Source organism: Oncorhynchus masou, chromosome 28, assembly GCF_036934945.1.
Source record: "Oncorhynchus masou masou isolate Uvic2021 chromosome 28, UVic_Omas_1.1, whole genome shotgun sequence".
In the NCBI taxonomy this organism is placed as follows: domain Eukaryota; kingdom Metazoa; phylum Chordata; class Actinopteri; order Salmoniformes; family Salmonidae; genus Oncorhynchus; species Oncorhynchus masou.
In genome coordinates this window covers 26,953,279-26,975,108 of record NC_088239.1, presented here as the reverse complement: position 1 = coordinate 26,975,108, position 21,830 = coordinate 26,953,279, and the positions used below count along the sequence as shown (strand labels likewise).

Here is a 21,830-nt window from a genome sequence, read left to right as displayed (position 1 = left end):
TCCCTGCCTTGCTTTTTTTCCCATGTCCCCATGACTTTCACTTTCTAAACAAACCAGGGCTTTCGACTAGAATCTCAAGGAGATCCCTTTCTGTGTAAGTTGACATTGGTTTCACACACTAATGTAAATATTTGCAACCGGTTGTCCTCTTCCTACTGAAGTCCCCTTCCCAGTCTGCTTGCTCTCACTAATAGGAAAGCTCAGGTCAAGGAAAGGAGTCCAGACAGGCACAGAGCTGATACGCCCGCTGCCTGAGAGGCAATCCCTGTAGCAGAGCGCCGTGGCTGACTCAGACAACGTGAATAAAACATGTGATGGCATGTCGGCGGCAACGATCCAAGAGGCACACTGCACTGCATTATTCATGTGTGGTAGCGGGCTAGAGGGGGGTTATAAGGGGGCTTGGGGAGGTTGATGCGGCGGCATGCGGAGTCGCAAGGGCGTGGCCGGGTTGTAGTGTGCAGAGGTCTCCTTCCTTCCCAGCAACAGGGAATGGGCAGTCATCACATTACACTCCAGCCACTCGGACTGCATGGGAGCTGCAACACTCGCAGTCACAACCTACTGTCATCATCCACTAGCCCTATGTGGAAGGTGAAAGCATGTTGCTGGGGGAAAAGTGATATTAGTCTTTTCGAATTAATTTCCTACAAAGTGTTTGCACTTTTTAGTCATGACAACCCCCAAAAATGTAAATAATCCTATTGTAATAATCCCAGTTCCTACCCAGACCATAGTATATGTATCCACCCTCAATGACCTGCATCTGAAAATCAATATCCTTAATGGGATCATGACCATATCCATTACACACATTAATATGAACATGTTTCACATGGCCTTTGGCTACGTGTGGGCTGTTACAGTTTATCAGGTTGGGAAGTGGGTGATGGTGTCTTCAGCAGTGGTGAAGTTAGACTGGCCTCGTTAACCCCTAGAGATGGGTTTCTTATAAGAGCTGAATCAGTGTTTTACCAATGCAGCGTAGCGCAGTGGAGAGGCCAGAGGAAATGTGTTGCAGTCAGCACCTCTTCCATTCTGGGTGAGGCCAACTGACTGATAGCTGGTGCTACTGCTCCACCTGCAGGCCCAGGCCACATGCATAGTGAGTGTAAAGGGTGTGTGTGTGTGTGTGTGTGTGTGTGTGTGTGTGTGTGTGTGTGTGTGTGTGTGTGTGTGTGTGTGTGTGTGTGTGTGTGTGTGTGTGTGTGTGTGTGTGTGTGTGTGTGTGTGTGTGTGTACGTGTGCGTGCGCGTACTTGCGTACATTTGTGTGTAGATGCCTGCGTGAGTGTGTGTGTGTGTGTGTTTGAGAGGGTAGAGAGAGACAGAAAGAGAGAGGGGGTGTGGTAGGTACAGTAAGATCACACCTTTCACCTTTCTTGTCAAGTAGTCAAAACAAATAAATCAACTTACAGTATTAGAATTAGCATTACATTAGGGGGGGGGGACCTTGTGTGGAGTTGTTTTTCATAAGGGTCTCCCATATAAGTACAGCCAGTTCAAACCCTGCTGGCCACTACCCAAGCAAAGAATAGATAGATATGCAATCATTATGGCGTAGTTGCCATCATGCCAAGAACAGACACTTGTTGACTGCTTTGCAAGAACAGAGAACTGTACGTAAATCCGAGGCACTCCATTCACTATGATATGTTACGTTTCGTATGGTATGTGTTCATTTGTGAATGTCACTTACCCATTTCATGATATGTTACGAATTGCAACTTGTATTATATGTTACAAATTTGCAAAACATACAATATCTTAAGGTTACGTTTAGGGTTAACTTTAAGAGTTAGGTAAAAGGGTTAAGGTTGGGGGAAGGTTTAGCTAAAAGGGTTAAGGTTAGGTTAGGGGAAGGGTTAGCTAACATACTAAGTAATTGCAGAGTATCTAAAAAGCAGTAAGTAGTTGACAAGTTGTTAATTAGTTCAAATGCTAAAGTTGTCTGTGATGAGATTTGAACTCACAACCTTTGGGTTGCTAGACGTTCACGCTAGATTTGAACTTGTTTACCTCTTTGCAAGAACAAGATACTAGAACAACAAGTTAACCACTTCTAAGAGACCGTTATGGTTCTTATTTCCTAGAGAGAGTGAATGCAGAGAGGCAGTGGATGAATGACATGCCAGGGTGACAGCCAGGGATACAGATATAGGCAGAGGGGGGAATAAGAACACAGCTAAACCGGGCTCCACTCTAACCTAAAGTAAGATGAGTCAATGAGGGAAAGAGCAATGGTGGACCTGAAATTGAACAGTGTGGGCAGGGCTAGATTACTACTGCCATGAGGCTTGATTACAGCAATGTGATCAGGCAGTAACAGCTGTGCTGCCCAGCCCTGAGCTTATAGGTCTCTCTCTCCAACCTGGTCTCAGAGGATTTTGTATTATTATGTATGTAAAACCGAGATACTCCAATTAGTATGATATGTTATTTTTCGATTGGTATGTATTCATTTGTGGATGTCCATCACCCATTTCGCATATGTTACGAATTGCAATTCGTATTATATGTTATGAATATACAAAATCTTAAATATGTTGTGAATTTTCAAAAACGTAGTATGTGTTACGAATTTTCAAAACGTATGATATGTTACCAATTCTTGAAATTGGCTAATGTTAGCTAGCTGGCTAATGTTAGGTAGGCTAGGGGTTAGGGTTAAGGTTAGGGTTAAGTTCAGGAGTTAGGTTAACTGGTCAATGTTAGGGGAAGGGTTAGCTAAAAGGATTAAGGTTAGGGTGAGGGGAAGGTTTAGCAAAAAAGGGTTATGGTTGGGTTTAGGGGGAGAGTTAGCTAACATGCTAAGTAATCGCAAAGTAGCTAAAAAGTAGTAAGTAGTTGAAAAGTTGCATATTTTGATTCAAGTGCTGGATACAATTTGGAAATATGATACTACATGGCATCTCTAGAAATGTGAAATTATACAGCAGATGTTGCATGATTAAATAGAACAACTAAATAAAAGTCAATATTCTCTAGACTATACTCAGTTAACTTAAAATACATTCACAGACTTCATGTGTTACATTGCGTTTCTCTTTTTCACCTCATAATTTCATGTTAGATTGTAGCTAGGCAAAGTACAGTTGAAGTCGTAAGTTTACATACACAAGTACATTTAAACACACTTCCTGACATGTAATCCTAGTAAAAAATCCCTAGTAAAAAATCCCTGTCTTGGGCCTCCTGGGTGGCGCAGTGGTTAAGGGCACTGTACTGCAGCGCCAGCTGTGCCACCAGAGACTCTTGGTTCGCGCCCAGGCTCTGTTGTAACCGGCCGCGACCATGGAGGTCCATGGGGCGACGCACCGTTGTCCGGGTTAGGGAGGGTTTGGTCAGTAGGGATATCCTTGTCTCATTGCACACCAGCAACTCCTGTGGTGGGCTCGGCACAGTGCATGTTAACCAGGTGCACAGTGTTTCCTACGGCTGGCTTCCAGGTTGGATGGGTGCTGTGTTAAGAAGCAGTTGGGTTGTGTAGCAGAGGACGTATGACTTTCAACTTTGTCTCTCTTGAGCCCGTACAGGAGTTGAAGCGATGAGGCAAGATAGTAGCTACTAACAATTGTGGAGAAAAAGGGGTAAAAACTAAATAATAATAATCCCTTTTAGGTCACTTTATTTTAAGAATGTGAAATAGCATTGCCTTTAAATTGTTTAACTTGGGTAGCCTTCCACAAGCTTCCCACAATAAGTTGGGTGAATTTTGGCCCATTCCTCCTGACAGAGCTGGTGTAACTGAGTCAGGTTTGTAGGCCTCCTTGCACGCACACGCATGTTCAGTTCTGCTCACAAATTTTCTATAGGATTGAGGTCAGGGCTTTGTGATGGCCACTCCAATACCTTGACTTTGTTGTCCTTAAGCCATTTTGCCACAACTTTGTATATTTGGGTGGGGTCATTGTCTATTTGGAAAACCGATTTGTGACCAAGCTTTAACTTACTGACTGATGTCTTGAGATGTTGCTTCAATACATCCACATCATTTTCCTTCCTCATGTTTCCATCTATTTGGTGAAGTGTACCAGTCCCTCCTGCAGCAAAGCACCCCCACAACATGATGCTGCCACCCCCGTGCTTCACGGTTGGGATGGTGTTCTTCGGCTTGCAAGCCTCCCCCTTTCTCCTCCAAAGATAATGATGGTCATTATGGCAAAACAGTTCTATTTTTGTTTCATCAGACCAAGGAAATTTCTCCAAAAAGTACAATCTTTGTCCCCATATGCAGTTGCAAACCGTAGTCGGGCTTTTTTATGGCAGTTTTGGAGCAGTGGCTTCTTCCTTGCTGAGCAGCCTTTCAGGTTATGTCGATAAAGGACAAGTTTTACTGTGGATACATAGATACTTTTGCACCTGTTTCCTCCAGCTTCTTCACAAGTTCCTTTGCTGTTGTTCTTTGATTGATTTGCACTTTTCGCACCAAAGTATGTTCATCTCTAGGAGACAGAACACGACTTCTTCCTAAGTGGTATGACGGCTGCGTGGTCCCGTGGTGTTTATACTTGCATACTATTGTTTGTACAGATGAACTTGGTACCTTCAGGCATTTGGAAATTGCTCCCGAGGATTATTCAGACATGTGGAGGTCTACAATTCTTTTTCTGAGGTCTTGGCTGATTTCTTTTGATTTTCCCATGATGTCAAGCAAAGAGGCACTGAGTTTGAAGGTAGGCCTTGAAATACATCCACAGGTACACATCCAATTGACTCAAATGATGTCAATTAGCCTATCAGAAGCTTCTAGAGCCATGACATCATTTTCTGGAATTTTCCAAGCTGTTTAAAGGCACAGTCAACTTAGTGTATGTAAACTTCTGACCCACTGGAATTGTGATACAGTGAATTATAAGTGAAATAATCTGTCTGTAAACAATTGTTGGGAAAATGACTTGTGTCATACACAAAGTAGATGTCCTGACCGACATGCCAAAACTATAGTTTGTTAACAAGAAATTTGTGGAGTGGTTGAAAAACAAGTTTTAATGACTCCAACCTAAGTGTATGTAAACTTCTGACTTCGACTGTACTACTTACTTTGCTTGTGGAGGCACAATGTGCTGGATGAAGGCACAGTACTGCATATTGTACCATATTTTTCTCCATCTTTTTTAATGGCAAAAATATCATTTTCACACTTCCCCTTTGTGGTAGCTAGGACTTCCCTGTTTTATTGCCATCTTTCACAAAAACTGTAACAGTACCACAGGTCCTACCAGGACCGCGACTGAAACGGAAGGCCAAGCTGAAAAATCATCTCATTGGCTGGGAGAGAGCCCACCCTGGGAGATTTCACACACCCAGACTTCTCATTCGGATGTTCCATCGGACATGACTCAGTACTGGGAAGATGAGGACTAACCTCCATTTTGGAGATCTCAACCACAGTTGCACAGTCATCAGGGGTCTCACTATGATTTATGCTTTCCAGACTGACAGTAAACGGTCGCCTCTCCTTCTGAACAACATTCTGAGGAAGTTGGTTTTGCTGCTGTAACAGACCAGGACTGTGTCCCAAATGGCAGCCTATTCCCTAATGAGTGCACTGCTTTTAACCAGAGCCCAGTTAAGGTAGATAGCAGTAAAACTGCTAGAGGAAGGGCATGGGCTGTGATAGCATGAGAGCGATTCTAAAGACCCTATTATGTGTTAAGCCTAGCATACTGAAAACTGGAGAGAAAAAAAAAAACATCCCAACTGGCTAAAACTTTATGATTATGAAAATAATTAATCTCCTCTATTTTGGAGATTTGGAAAAAGATCTACTACTGTGTAGGTTTTGAAATTGAGCATGTCTGCCATTATCTAATCTATGGGCATTAGTGAGTGTCTGGCTACTGATAGCTCTCCCCTGGTCTGATTCAGAGCACAGTCACTGATGAAGGGAAGCGTCTGGCTGGGCCAGATTGTAGAAAACCAGCAGCCCACATTCTACTCTGGCTCAGGGTCCGTGTGCCCTGGTCAAGTGATTAAATTAGGGGTACCTACGTCCCAAATGGCATCCAGTCACTTTCTGAGCAAGGCCCATAGGGTCAAAAGTAGTACACTACGTAGGGAAGAGGGTGCCATTTGGGACACCGGCCATGTAGCAGGTAGCCATTACCATGGAAATCAAATAAATAGGCAGTGTCAAAGACAATACAAAGGGGTGAATATTGGACTCCTTATTAGAATATGAGCTACTGTACAGTACATGACCTGACATACTGTTGCTGGTCCTTCTCATAAGTGTGAACAGCTGCTGTGAGGTTATCTGAGGTTGTTAGGGGACTCACAAAGTCAGTCCAAATCCCAGGATACCCTTTCTATCATAGAAAAACATATTGAATTAATTATAGGATCTCTATCAGTGGATGCTCCATTCCATTAATACCATTCCAGCCATTACAAGGAGCCTATCCTCCTATAGCTCCTTCCACCAGCCTCCACTGATCTCTATGGTTTCTATCCTCAACAAGCTATTCTTCATGAATGTTGATTGTAGCATATCTGATATTCTGAACGCTTCGGACACATTGTTGAAATGTGGATCAATTACAGATCACTTACTTCTTCTTGCCGACAGCAGTAATCTTTGTACTTTCACAGCTGCAGGACATCCCACTGGGCACACACTGGTTGAATCAACGTTGTTTCCACATAATTTCAATGATAGGACTTTGAACCAACGTGCCCAGTGGGATTTGACTCCCGTGTTTAGTGCATTTAGTCTGCATTTTATCTGATTATGGCAAGGTCACATATCATTCTCCTACTGAATGTCAATACATGTGGACGATGTCACAGGAGTACTAATTCAGTTATGTCACAACTGCCACCCTATTATTTTATAGTCCACTACTTTTGAAAGCAGGTTGACGTTTATGGAGGCAGAACTGGGCGATTTCCCCTTAGATAGGCCAGCTGCAAAGTCAAAATAGGCTATATTGCAAAAATGTATGAAAAAAGGGTTGGGCATTATGGTTAGCAGTGTGGTTCAGGTTAGGGTTAGGGTTAAGTTAGGGTTAAGTTTAAAATTCGATTTTATGACTTTGTGGCTGTGCCAACTAGTGACCACTCTGCAGAGCTGCCTCCAGAACAGAACTCAAGACGAAAAACGCTAACCTGCCTCTTTGAACACTAACCTCAGCTCAACCCAGCTCAATATACTGCACTGATACTACTCATATTAACACAGTTATTATTGAAATAGGAATAATTACAATATCATAATATGTTATTCACGGAACTCTTTTAGGGAAACGGGTGGAATGCGTTCCACCTCTCTCAACACTGTGTGTTAATGTTTTCCTTCTGCTTAAAGTTCCAGAGAATTCATAGACGTCTGAACCTAAGCAAGTGGCACTATCTGCTTTGACGGACCACGATTATACCATCTATGGTTTTGCAGGCATACGACGTGCTCTTCAATGTGTATATATATATATATATATATATATATGTGTGTATGTGTGCGTGCATGCGTATGTGTGTGTGTGTGTGTGTGTGTGTGTGTGTGTGTGTGTGTGTGTGTGTGTGTGTGTGTGTGTGTGTGTGTGTGTGTGTGTGTGTGTGTGTGTGTGTGTGTGTGTGTGTGTGCGTGCGTGCGTGCGTGTGTGTGTAGTGCAGAGTGGTCTTGGAGGTTAACCGTTGTCTTTCTTAGAAAAGTGTACCCATCTCCCTAGAGTAACAGATGAGCAATGTGTTAGGAGATTGTGGTTTATGGATGGAGAGAACATTTTTTTTGCTGCTGGCTTTTCACTGAAATGAAGAAGATACACACTACAGAGAAATAACTGACAGTTATGCCTCAGTTTATCACATATTGTTATGGTAGAAATCACACTGTCAGTGTCAGACAATGGAAAATGAAGTGATCGTTGGAACCACGTTAGAATCTGATAAGCACTGCATGAAATGCAGAGGGGGAGGTCCCTTCTATTCTGAATATTCATTTGATTTGAACTTGTACAGTACTTGAAATGTGAGTCAGAAATTGAAAGTATTTTCATTCAAAACAATATAATATTCAGTGTCCTTAGAAACAATGTTCCATGAAAAAATGTTTTTAGTGCAAACTTGAACTCGAGAAACTGTGAACAGTAAACACTGAGGCTGTACCTGCTTTAAGTTACAGTTTTAACAGTAGCCATGTAGGCTACTGTGGCTATTTGATCATAATGTAAGCCTACCAGAGTGACCTACCATCAAACAAAATGGAGAAAATACATGCCATAACATGAAATAGCTGTTCTATAATTCAGCTGACAGTTGCAGCCAATGTGTGGTGTTCAATGTAGGCCTACATTCCATGAGACTTTTGAAAAAAAATATGCAGGGCTTGACATTAACCTGATTGTCCTTCAGACAAGTGGTGACTGACAATGTTGTATAGTTTGATGCAAGAAACCACTTATTATTATTCCCATACCATTATTACAGAGAATCAGACAAATTCTGCCTTCTTCTGCCTATTGGCTATGTAGCTTATACAAGCCCGTCTCAAAATACAACACTGCCCCTTTAAGACAAAAACAGTTATTTAACTTCATTGCTTTTCAAAGGTGTAGAGAAATGTACATGTTTTGTGCTCTTGTAGGAAGCAATTACTCCCCTATTGCTGACAACAAATTATCTATAACTGGGCTAATAAATCACTAACTAGCAAAGGATATGAACAACATGTGCACATGTGGCTACATGCAGCTCTTGCTTTGATCTCAAAAGAAGCGCATCTACTCAAAACCGCTCATGCTGTAAACATAGTCCAGCTCAATGTAAATGGCACATATCCATATATGGCAATGGTCTATTTGCATATAGGCTTACTGCAGCTCTGATTAGTTATGCCGCATTGGTCTGTGTAGAGTATCTGCCTGAGTCATGGCCTGCCAATGCAATAGAATCCTACTCCGATGCATTCTGTCTACAACAAAATCTCTTGCATAGTTCATTTTCTTTCGGTATGTTCCATTGAAAGTGGCTAATATTGCATTGATTCAATCATAATTGCCACAGTAAAGGGAAACGTCACTTTCTGAGTCAAAATGCAAGCCAAGATCTAACGCTCAGATTTTTTTTTTTACATTACTTAAAAAATGTAAGCCTATGCAACATGAATCAATTAAAAACAGTACTGTAGCAATAAGGTTTGTGCGGTGTAAGCTATAGGCCCAATACATTATCACTGCATATTGGCTTTTGTTGTTCTGGATGGTTTTTTTTATTACATAAAAAGATTGAGGTAGGCTATATATATAACCTTTTTTATAAGGTTATATATATAACTAGGCAAGTCAGTTAAGAACACATTCTTATTTACAATGACAGCCTACCCCGGCCAAACCCTAACCCGGACAACGCTGGGCTAATGTGACTCGCAATCACGGCCAGTTGTGATAGAGCCTGGAATCGAACCGGGGTCTGTAATGATGCTTCTAGCACTGAGATGTATATGATCACAGCGTAATAGATCTGTTGTTGTATTACTTGTGAAGCACAGCTTAGTGAGCATACATTTAAATCATGTGCTTTTTATTTATATATTTTACTGGGCTGATGGTGTCTGTACCTGTTGGTCAGTCTCAGCCGAATGAGGGTCCGCTGATCAACATCCCTCTGCTCTCCCTCTCCTCCACTGACACTGACCGAGAAGGGACACTGTCTTCCAGCTCATGTCGAAACTCAAGTCTCACTGCATTATTTCTGGCTCATGCACAAGTTCATGTTGTTACTCCTATGAACAGAGAAAGTGAAATATTAATAGATATTAAAAAAGACCCAAGCCGCTAAAAGTAACAACAACGCAAACCTACAGATACACTTTCCTCATTCATTACTGCTGCTGTGCTTGCTGTAGCGCTGAGTGGAAATACTTAAGTGTTGAATACAAAGTGTTGACAGTGCTGAGTAAGAACTTAAACATGAACTCACTCATAAAAACAGCAGCTCTTTGCTGTTGACAGTCTCTCTAGTCATGGTTTTAAACTTTTAGAAATCTCACAGTATCAATTTTGCAGTAGATATATTTTGCCTGCTACATTACTGCAGACACGGTAATCTGAGCGATCCGATTGGCCAGCCGTAGGCCTATAGTGCACCTGATGTGCTCTCCGGGCCCGCCGGGAAGGCAGAGTTTGTACCTTCAGACACATTAAATTATTCAAAATGGCAACAGTTCGCATACCCAGCGCGCAGGGCACTGAATCGAATGCACCTACCGCCAACAGCACAAGACAAATAAAAACAAATAGGAACACAAGGCTTTATCGTTGTGTTTTTTTACAGAAATGTTTGGCGATTGACAAGGAATGTCTTGGAGATTGACCACTGCTCTAGACACTTGAGTGAAATTCAATCCCGTGTTTCTCTCTGTGGGTTGATATTTCGTCTGCGTGACAGTCCAAGGAGCAGCGCTGCAGTCTCGGGACTACTGCGCGCACACAGCATAGAGGAAACATCGCTTACAAACACTTGTGGAATTAATTGTATGTTATCTCTCACACCCTGTTGAAATAACTGACGGAGGCCCCTCGAAACCACATCCCATGTGAAACAGTCTTGACGTTGTTTAGCATAGCGAGGGAGGACAGGACTGGACAGCGTTCGTTGACCCTGACGTCCTGCCTGAAAAGCGTGACTGTTAATAAACCCTGTCATTTGGGTATTAAGGAGGCTGGTGAGGGCCCAAATCAACTCTTCATTGATTAGTCACACCAGAAACACAGTCTTGTAACTTCTCATTACTCGATTTGACAACCTTGACAGGACACACTTACAGCTAATTCTCAAACGCTCATTTGGGTCAGATGCTGCCTCCCAAATGGCACCCTATTCCCTGGATAGTACATTACTTTTGGTGGTCACACTGCACTGAAAGGTCACACGGTACTATATCTTGTGAAAGTGGGTAGCAGACAGTTGCAGCTTGTGGTTTACCAGGGTTTTGTGTCACCATTATGGCCCTCATCTGATCTGAGAATACACTATACTTAACACACTATTCTAGCAAGAGATGGTCCGTTAAGCACACCAGAGGAACTGATGACTATAGAGACCTTCACCCTCAAGGTCAGCATTTCCAACAGGTTTCCCATTAGTAATAACAATAGTACTAGACATTTACTATAATAATAACCTGCCCTGATTCAATACCAAAGTGATAGAAGGTGATCAAAGGATAAGCCACCACCATCAATGGCATGATATACACTCTGTGGGTACCATAAAACATTCTCCATCCTCCAGTTCCCAGGTCAAACTGTCATCCATCTATCTTGAGGCGTCATGCATGATCAGAAAATCAGACAGAATTGTGGCGTTTCAAACCCGAGACTGACCTCTGTCTGCCCTTTCACTGGCTGTCAAAGGAAGCCATATCAGTCACCTTGAAATATAGTCCACCACAACAACTGTATCCCAACCCTTTCTCAGAGTGCTGTGACAATGCAAACCACATGGTGACAGGCTCCCAAACCCCCCAATGAGTGATGGGGGTCATGTGAAAGAAATCTATAAGGCTGTGGGGTGTGACTGCCATTCTAATTCAGAATATCTCTAGAGAGCCCTCATCCAAAGGAAGGCTATGATGACTGTCTCCGTGTGTGTCTGCCACTGTAAGTATGTTCTGTTCCCTCAGCTTGGCAGGAGGCCCTGATGGTCATAATCTTCAATATTATTTTCTGTTCCATGAAAACACCAGGGAATAACATTGTACAGTACAGGCTAACAATAATCTCAATTACAGGAAATTAGCATTTTGTAATGTAACGTCCTGTCAATTCTATAATTGTGGAATCCTCGAAGAAGCGTGGTTTATTGGTCGTGGCCGATGCGCAACAAATCAAAAAACAACAGTACTAGACCGTTAGATCTCGATCTGACCAGTTTCCCACTGAGAAAGGGTGCTTTCATGCAGATATCGCTGTGTTCCTCCTTTAGCTCCGTGGGAGCCTCGTGATAACTGATGAGAGAGGAGAGCGGAGAGGTACTGCATTGTGGGTCACAGTGGGAGAGGGGCCGGAGAAGACGAAAGTTGCCGCGACACGCTGGGAGGTTGTCAGGGTGACGGACTGCTATTCTAAGGGAGATTGTTCCACGCCCAACGAGCGTGTCATACACTTAGCATCTGAACTGTGGTGCTTTGATACAGCTGCAGGGCCGGGCAAAGGCTACGCATTCCATTTTCACTACACATCCTAGACCTTTTCTCTCCTTTCAAATTTGTCCTTCCTTCAAGGACTTCCAAAGCATGTAAGACCCCACCCAACGCTAGCCCGCTCTACCCCCCCCCCCCTGCCAGCGCAGTGATGCTGCAGAGTTAAGGGACACACCCATCAACATGCTCTTCTCCTCTCTCGCTCTCTCTGACCCTGAATGTTTCTCGAACATACTGCAGATAATACCGCAGTACACACCCAAGGACTAGCCCCTCTCTCACGCACACTTACTCGCGCTCTCTCTCTCTCTGGCAATGTCATAGAAAAGCCTGTTAGGAAGAATTTCAGTGTTTCTTCTGTTCAGGTTTAGCAATGAGAGGACGAGAGGGAAAACGTTAAATGTAGAAAGAGGATCTTGAAAGAAGTGAGCAACGTCCTTGGAATGCACTGTACAGGGAGAGGGAGGTACACTGATCATTCTCCAGATATTTTTAGAATGACCCATTTGGACAAGGAGATTATATAAGGGGAAAGATAATGAGTCAAACAGGGTGACTCATTATCTTTCCTATGAATGAATGAATGGCCAGACATGGAATTTGTTTTACATCCTGCTCACTTTTTCAAGGAGAGAAGTGGCCCATTACGAACAAAAAGACAGCACGACATTGAATATGTCAATGTCGACCTATGTGCCATTAAGGGGAAGTCTAATTTTAACATTTGAAGCCTCAAGTCACTACTTCGCTGATGTTTTAAAATCAAATATTAATCCAATATTAAATTGTTCCTTTATCTTGGAGCCAGATTAATTCAAACCAGAATTAGCTATGTTTGTGCAGTAACTTTAAGACGCCCCCACACGCGTTTCAAAGTGCTGATCTAGGATCAGGTCCCCCATATTCATGTTTTCTTATTCATTGTGATCGAAAAGGCAAAACTGATCCAAAATCAGAATTCTTTCTCTTAAAACCCTGGTCTAAATCATTTAGAGAATGGCATCCAGTAAAACACTGCAGCCACTGAGGAATGGAGTTGCACGCCCGTGCGGGGTGAATGTTTTGTTTGTTGCCCTAGCACTACATAGCTGATTCAAAGAGTCAAAGCTTGATGAGTTTGTTATTTGAACGAGCTGTGTATTAAAGGTGCACCCAGGGGTGGGTTGTAGGACCAAGGCTGGGGAAACCCTGCCTTAGATGATCCCTCCTGGCCCTGCCTCCCATGTGTAGCGTGTAGATAATACTTAACTGGTGAAGGCAGATATAGCGTGGCTCACTCATCTGCTGTCTTAGGTGTTCATTGCAGTTCCATTAAAATGGAAACTCCATACTGACTCACAAATGAATGTTATTTGTTTCTTTTTAGCAAGTCTGTTTGGTGAGTCAAACCTCCTGTAATGGATTTAATTGCCAATCTAAACTAGAAATTGGTTGTTGAAAAGTTCTCACTCTACCTAAGTTTGACTACATGGTGTTTTCTAGAAGAGTTGCAGAGGCAAGTAGAGAGAGTCATTTGTAGAAAACAAGTTCTCTGTTTATTTTTTCCAGCGGCAACATACTGTTATCAACAGTACAGACTCCCAATTTTAAATTGATTTGCACACATCACAGTTTGAAATTTTAAAATAAAAAATACAACTATGAAAAATGACATACAACAAATCAAAACCTATTAAAAAAAAGATAACATTAACAGTACTATCTTTTCAATAATCTCAATTCCGCCGAGTACCATTCAGAGAACAAAACATTAAAACATACAATTAAGCGGACAAATTAAACTTGAACCATACGGGTTTTTTTTTTTTTAAATAGAAGAAAAAGACGTAATTTCGTCATGCAGAAGATGTAATATTAAATAATAAATCAAACAAAAATAATATATTTCTCTATATATCTCTTTTTTTAAATTTTCAAGTCAAAGCACTCCCATCCCTTACACAGGGAAACAAAAACTATAAAAAATAAAAAACTGAACCCACAATGCTTCCATAGCTGCCATCTTGTTGTATGGCCTTTATGGAAAACATTTAAATCTCAGCAACATCTTTTTGGCACAGAAAAGACGTACATAATGGCAGTAGCATTTTGCGTTATAAAAAGGGGGTGGAGATGCAGCTCTTACTCCATTTAAAAGAAAAGAAAACATTCTGTGCACCGACGTCGTTGGTGAGAGAGAGAGAGAGAGAGAGAGAGTCGATGTCTCCTGAACCGGGTGTGAGGCGAGTGGTTGTACCAGAGTTTCAGTCCTACTGCTGCTGCAGCATGCTCTTGATGGTCTTGTTGGTCGATTCATCATTCAAATGCTTGGTTGTGTACCTGCAAGGGACAGATGAATCGACAGACCAGACAAGACGGATGAAGAGACAGAGGGATCAGTTCGGGGATCTGTGAACGTAACACGACTGCTCTGCCGGAAAGGGTGTCAAGAGTGTGAGAAAGCCTTGTCGACAGTTATTAGCTCTGATATTTGATTTCCTAGTCTGGCGTTCTCCCCTCATAGACGGAGGTGCAATCCCATACAAACAGAAAGAGAGCGAGAGAGAGAAAAGAGGGCTGGAGGCGGGAGGCCTTGGAGTGACCTCACACGACTGGAGGAGAGTGACTGAGTATGCCCGAAGGCCCTGATGGTGTGATATGCAGATGTGAGTGCGGTTGCCACGGAAATGGCCATGTCAGCCACTTAGATTTGAGAAAAAGAGTAGGGGGCCAGGGCTCAAAGAAACGTAATCCTCTCTGATCTTCTATAAATCTAAAAAACTGTGGGATGCGACATTTAACTCAAAACACATATCGATTTGAATCCCGACTAAATAATAATGAAGGAAAAGTGGACAAATATGGCTGTATTTTATTTCACAGAAAGCATGCGGCCGTCTGTTAAAGTGTGAGAGGAAAAAGGTTGCAATGATATTCAGTCAAACGTCTTGTGTTAATGAAAAGAGTTGTCGATGCTACAGAATTGCTGGGCCTTACCTGAGAGCATTTAAAAGGCCTTCTACGCTGTTGGGCGGTTGATCTCGGAGGACCTTGATGCACCCTTTCATCTAGGAAGCAGAAAACACCATGTAAGATGAATCAGTGTTTGTGTGTGTGCGCGCACGGGTGTCCAATCCTCTGGGACTGGGAGCATACAGGAACATAGCTCCTCCCTGCACTCACATCGATTTTGGAGGACTTGGAGAAGGCTCCGACAGGATGCACGTAGTCGTACAGGATGATGACGCCCACCATGACGCGCAGGCAGAATGAGACCGTCTCCTCACTGGTGAAGCGGCTTCGGTACTCCCTGGAAACACAGACACAGATTGCTGATATAGATCAGGTCCGCCCTGCCCATATAACTATATTCCTTATGATCTAAAGGGCTAAACTGATCCCAGATCAGCACTCCTACTCTGAGACGCTTTAAGAATATGGGCCAGATCATCTGCAGTTTATGACATGATCTTGATTTAGTGAGGACAGGGATCACTTACGGCGTTTCCAACATGACTTTGCACACGCTCGCCATTGTGCTTAGGCAGTCTGTCGTGTTCTCGATGGGTAAGTTCTTATTCTGAGCAAACAGAAAGAGGGGATGTTTTTTTCTTCTGTAAACGGCATTGTTGTATTGGACACTTCGATTACTAATGAGAAAAGTGTCAAATGTCAAGGTTGCCAGGTAAGGAAGCTGTGAAGCCCGTCACCTCTGAGACAAACTTTGTCGTGCTGTCGCTTAATGTCTTCAACATAGGCGTGGCGTCGGCGTAGAACAGAGATATCCGGTTGGCCATCTCGTTGTTGACTTCATTCTCCCCCTCTGCCTGTAAAAACAAAACAAAAAGTCACCGTTTACCGTGGACATTATTGAGCCAGAAGTTGCTGGTCGAGAAAAATGTTCAGTAATGGCAAGGAGATGCTTTTCCTGCCTTAAAGACTGCCTTTATTTTCTAATGCGGAATGAATAATCCCCCAGAACGTCAAGACGTGTCACATAAAAAAATTATCACGTTTGAATAAGAACAAATGTATTTTCCGCCAGAACAGATACGTCTCGTGTCTTTGTATAAAATGTCTCAGTGATTCCAGTAGTCAGTGCCTGAATGCTGAGTGCAAAGTAATGCTCCTTTGTACTGCTGAGCTGGAGGGAATTTTCAGTGGCTAGCTAGAGGTGGGGGCTGCGTCCCAAATAGCATCATATTCCCTACATAGTGCACTACTTTGGACCAAAGCCTTATGGGTAGTGCCTCATCAAGGGAAAATGGTGCCATCGGAGACGGGCTCTAACAGTGACAGGTCTTAACAGTCGGACCGTCCGGGGGCCATTTGCGTAATGGCATTTGTCGTACAGGGAATAAAGCTGCTGCAGGCCAGACACAGACGTGCGTCTCGAGAACAAGAGTGAATTCTGTTCATTTTATACACTAAAAGAGCTATTGAAAAATTCAGACTTTTCTCTGGTGTCAATGAAAAAGGTATACCGTCAGTCTTTTTGAAGCACGGCTGGGTGGAGAAAGGAGTCTGGATTGTCCTTTGGACACCTGTCATACTAAATAACAAGAATATTTTCATCTGAACAATACTGCATTCCAAATCGTTTCAAATATCAGGAAACATGATACTGAGCCCTGAGGTTCTCTAATACATGTCCCTTTTCCCATAAAATTACTGGTGGTGGTGGGGGTGTTAGAGATAACACACTTAACTTGTACTGCCTTTAAATGTATTTATGACAAACTAAGTGCGAGAGCTAATGATGAAATAGTTCTCATACAGCTCTTAATGCCCCTATATAGCCTGTAATGTTAATGGCCCCCTGTAGAGCAGGACGAACACTTGGCCTCCTGCTGAGCTTGATGAAGAGGAAGGGAAGAGGAGTAGGGCACAGGGTCTGCCTGGGGGGCGGGGGGGTCCCTTAACACCAGCGTGTCCCAGAGGGTCTGTAGACCACCAAACTGGAGCCCATCAGCCCCATAGTTTATAGACGTCAGCTCACCGGTGTATTGTTGATCCGCATGCGGCTCAACGTTCTCCTGTAATAGCTGAAGTCATTCTGGATGGCAGGGTTAGTCATCTGCAACACAAGGATTAACGTGAACATTACAAACAGGGCTTGGCGCATGTGTGTGTGTGTGCGCGCCTTGCCTGCCTGTGTGTCCGAAGGTAGAACACACGGCCTGCGGCAGCAGACATTCAGCTCTCCTGATCAAATGCACCATCGTCATGATAGGATGTTTTAGCAAACGAGGCAGATACATAGCTGGGGGCGGAGATGGAACGAAAAGGACATTGATATGATTAAAATCGTCCATGTATTTACTGAAGCGGATTTTATACCGCTGGATACTTCCTCACCATTCCTTTAAAGTAGAATGCATTTATTTTCACTTGTCAATGAATGAAGTCCTCGTTAGCTCCCTTTAGCAGTGGCTCAGTGTGTTTGGCATCGTGACAGAAGCATCAACAACACTGAGGACGAGAGGCTGGATAGACAGTACAGGTTAAAGCAGGGGTGGGCAAACTACGGCTCAGATTTCAGTCCGTGGGAGGTTTGAGTAAAAAAAACGTACAAATGAAGTAAAAATGGGGATGGGGGGGGGATGGGGGCTTATTTTTAAGAGTAAAAAAACAAAAAAACAACAACAACAAAACACTCCATGCCACTCTTGAACATCTAAAACTGAATAGAGTATACAGTAGATAAAACTAGATATATAGCCATGTTCTTACTACTCGTTAGTTATTCACTGTGTATTTATTCCTTGTGTCACTATTTCTGTTTTAATGTCATATTTTTTCTCATCTCTGCATTGTTGGAAAAGGACCCGTAAGTCAGCATTTCACTGTTAGTCTACACCTGTTGTTTACGAAGCGTGACAAATAACTTCAGCGGATTTGATTCCATTTTTTATTTGAGAAAGTAAAGTACGTATTTTCTTGAAAAGTGCCCTTTTTCTGGCCCTCAAATAGATTTTGACAAGCAAAATCCGACCCCAAAAACCTGTGCATCCCTCCGTTGAATTTAGAAATCCCGAGGTGGCCCTCGAGTCAAAAAGTTTGCCGCCTTCTGCCCTGCTGCCTTCCTTCCACAAAGAGGATCATTAAACCTTGCCTTGAGCATAGCTGACCTCCAATAAGCCACTGGTCAATCAGTGGGCCCTGTCCGGCACATCAACCTCCTGCTCATCCAATGCAGGAAGACGCCTCCCTAATTACCCCTAGCAGCACATTATTAGCCCTGCAGTGTCTTAACGCCTGGCCGGCATGAGCAGTACGGTAATTCCACCATAATGGACTGGTACCAAGTCTATGTCCACTTAGCTACAGCTAGACGGTCAGTGCTAGTGGCTAGTGCCAGGGCCAGACAGCCCCATTTCACGGGTAGGCGGGTAGGCGGGTGGGCGAGTGTTCGAACTAGGTCAATGCCTGTGGTCGGGGTAAGGGGAGTGAAAGATTGATGAATGGTGCCTGGCATGGCACCTTGCACCCCCCTACCTTCACGCTTTTAGACCCTATGCAGGGTATGGGGAGACTGGGCAGGGGGTCTGGCTAATTGGGGCGTCTCGGCGGACTGCCTGGGGGTGTCAGGGTGCTGGTTTGAGGAGTGTGTGTGGAAACAGGGTGCCTAAAGAGGCCTTGCGAGTTGTATTGTAGTATCGCCTGCGACTCAGACAAACAAGCAATCTGTGGGTTTTCCCCCCCCTGGGATCAACTATAAACCATGTTTCTATGTGTTGAAGACTGGTGCCCAAATAAGGGGTGCTTCCCAAATGGAACCCCATTCCCTACATACAGTAGTGCACTACTTTTGACCAGAGCCCTATGGACCCTAGTCAAAAGTAGTGCACTGCATAGGGTGCCATTTGGGATGCTACCAAAGAGCCCCAGCCAACTACACTATCCTATTAGTCATCCCTATCCACAACATCACCGTTCATTCATTCATTCCAGCAGTGTAGAAGACTATAGAATTACAGCACTCCCAGGAAACGATCCTAACGTACCAATTAAATACTTATTATATGTTCAGGGGCTGAGGCTTAATCATGTACAGCACTAATGCCTAATTAACAGGGTATTAACACTGTGTTATGCTAATGACAGTGCTAGCTAGCTTGCTACCAAAAAGGAATAGCTGAACCATGTACAACCAACAACAGCTATAGCTTAGGTCAACAACAAGCAATGAATTAAATGAGAATGCTGGGGACTCTGGGCAAAATTGAGTAAAAATGGAGGCCCAGGGATGTGATGGGACGTACTTTGAGCTCGTCGAAGCGCAGTGTGAAGTGCAGGATCTCGGCGAACTGCTTGGCCAGTGCCTGCTCACGCTCCAGGTGCTGAGTGGGGTCGTCGTAAGTCTCACTGGTCAGGGGTCCCAGCAGGCTGTGCAGCGCCGCCTCTGTAGCGCACGGACGAGGAGAGGGGGTTAGAGAGACGGTTGTGTGTCGTGTACCATTAGTTTAAATACCTGCCTAATAAACATAACAATCATGAAGAACATCATGATATCAAAATGTATGCCAACTAAAACTTCCTGCGGGGACAAGGGGAGGGTGTCAGATGAGGAGAGAGGGGGAAAATGTACAATTGTGGATTGAATGATGAAAGGTAAATATCTGCCTAATAAACATAATAATCGGCATGTACATTATGACACAAATGTGTGCCAAATACAATTGCCCGAATTGGGGGGGGGGGTAGCTGCACAAAACAGGGACATGCGATTGAGCGCTGATTGGCATAGGGCCCTGGGCACAATGTGGGGTTGAGGAGGGGAGAGGTGTCTAGGGAAGAGCTGTCTCTAGGGGGGGAGGGTGGGGGATGGGAAGATCTCCTAATCCGATAGAGATGAGACATGAGCCTAATTATCTCATTGTAATGAGAGAGAGGGGGGGGGGGGGTGCGCTCTTCATCCAGGCTTATCGTCATTGTTCAGACAGTAGGTAAACAAAAAGACATCACGTGGCTTTATTTGGTTAAACCACAACCACACAGTTCTGTAGTAACATACAAGCTGTACAATGAAGCAAGCGGCATTGACCATCTGCATTGACCCTGTTGACACTAACCTTTTTTGACTCATCACATACGCTGCTGCTGGTGTTTATTATTCATCCCGTTGCCTAGTCACTTTATTCCTAACTATATGTCCATATCTACCTCAATGACCTCGTACCCCTGCACATAGACGCCGTACTGGTAGCCAAGTTATCATTACTCATTGTGTATCTATTATCTTTCTCTCTGTACTGGTGGGAAGGACCCAGAACGAAGCATTTCACTGAGAGTCCACACCTGTTGTTTAGGAAGCATGTGACAAATACAAGTTTATTTAAATCTCCACTCGTATCCAGGCAAACTGTGCATTTCCCAACGACCTAGCGCAATCGATACACAAATGATTTGCCTGCATTTTCCATGTCTCAAGATAGCCAACGGAAGCACTAAGATGTTCACCATGAATAAACAATGACAAAACCGTCCATGAGGGAAAATGTGGTTGCAGTCAGAGACTGAAGAAGGACTCAGTCTAGACTCACTAAGATGACTAGATTTACAATAATGACATAACCCTGAAAAACCAAACCAAACCACACACACTAATCTGGTTGCACAATAACGCTAACTTCCGCATGTACGCACACAATCATTACGCTGAGCATCTATTTACTCTCAACTCCTTTCTCACCACTTTCAGTACAGCACAAGGTAGACACAGATACGCACACCGCCATAACCCAGGATGAAAACAAATGGTGACCTTTGGCCACGATGCTCACTTAACACAGAAGACAGTGATCCGCAGAGGGAGGTTTTTCAGAGGCGGAATGCAAGCTGGCAGTGCAGTCAGAGCAGTCCAGTAAATTGAGCACGTTGGCTATTCTGTGATGATCCCCATCTGCTTCGGCCAGTGTATTGCTTCTGCTGCAGCAGCCAGGAGGAGGGGGCTGACATAGCCCACCTATAATTTAGCCCAAACAACTACCTCTTTCCCTACTGTATTTAATGAATTTATTTATTTATTTTGCTCCTTTGCACCCCATTATTTTTTATTTCTACATTGCACATTCTTCCACTGCAAATCTACCATTCCAGTGTTTTACTTGCTATTTTGTATTTACTTTGCCACCATGGCCTTTTTTTTTTTTTGCCTTTACCTCCCTTATCTCACCTCATTTGCTCACATCGTATATAGACTTGTTTATACTGTATTATTGACTGTATGTTTGTTTTACTCCATATGTAACTGTTTCGTTGTTTGTGTCGAACTACTTTGCTTTATCTTGGCCAGGTCGCAATTGCAAATGAGAACTTGTTCTCAACTTGCCTACCTGGTTAAATAAAGGTGAAATAAAATAAATAAATAATTTTTTTTTTAAATGGCCTTGGTGACTGCACTCCCCACCCCAGTCAAAACAGAAGTTGAGATGGGTTTAGGCCTAGTATCGGAATCGAGGCACTAGCACTGCTGGAGGGGGTTGAGGGGAAGGACGTCTGATCCCATTAGGTCACGGCAGAGCAGGCGAGCGGAATGCGGGCACATAGACTAGGCGGGCGCTGCAGCAGACCTTGGTTCACTTTGGGAGAGGAAATGGGTGGGAGGATCAGAGGGCGGCGGGTATTTACTCCAACCCTGCGGTCAACGGGCTCCTGTCCTGAAGACGTCCATTGGTGGAAGCATCACATTTAAAATGAGGAATAAA

General features: G+C 43.6%; 1 protein-coding gene across 4 annotated transcripts in view; it reads right to left on the bottom strand.

The window, feature by feature from the left end:
- Positions 1–13,653: 13,653 nt before the first annotated feature.
- The window catches only part of fam49bb (family with sequence similarity 49 member Bb), a 38,163-nt gene continuing 29,986 nt past the window's right edge, over positions 13,654–21,830 (bottom strand). For all 4 annotated transcript variants that reach the window (XM_064941745.1, XM_064941748.1, XM_064941749.1 and 1 more), the window contains 7 exons: positions 19,386–19,525; positions 17,120–17,197; positions 15,831–15,947; positions 15,621–15,700; positions 15,304–15,430; positions 15,118–15,188; positions 13,654–14,460 (listed from right to left, as the gene is read on the bottom strand). In XM_064941745.1, coding sequence (XP_064797817.1) covers positions 14,391–14,460; positions 15,118–15,188; positions 15,304–15,430; positions 15,621–15,700; positions 15,831–15,947; positions 17,120–17,197; positions 19,386–19,525 — 683 coding nt within the window. In that variant the 3' untranslated portion in view covers positions 13,654–14,390. The remainder of the gene's footprint in view (positions 14,461–15,117; positions 15,189–15,303; positions 15,431–15,620; positions 15,701–15,830; positions 15,948–17,119; positions 17,198–19,385; positions 19,526–21,830) is intronic.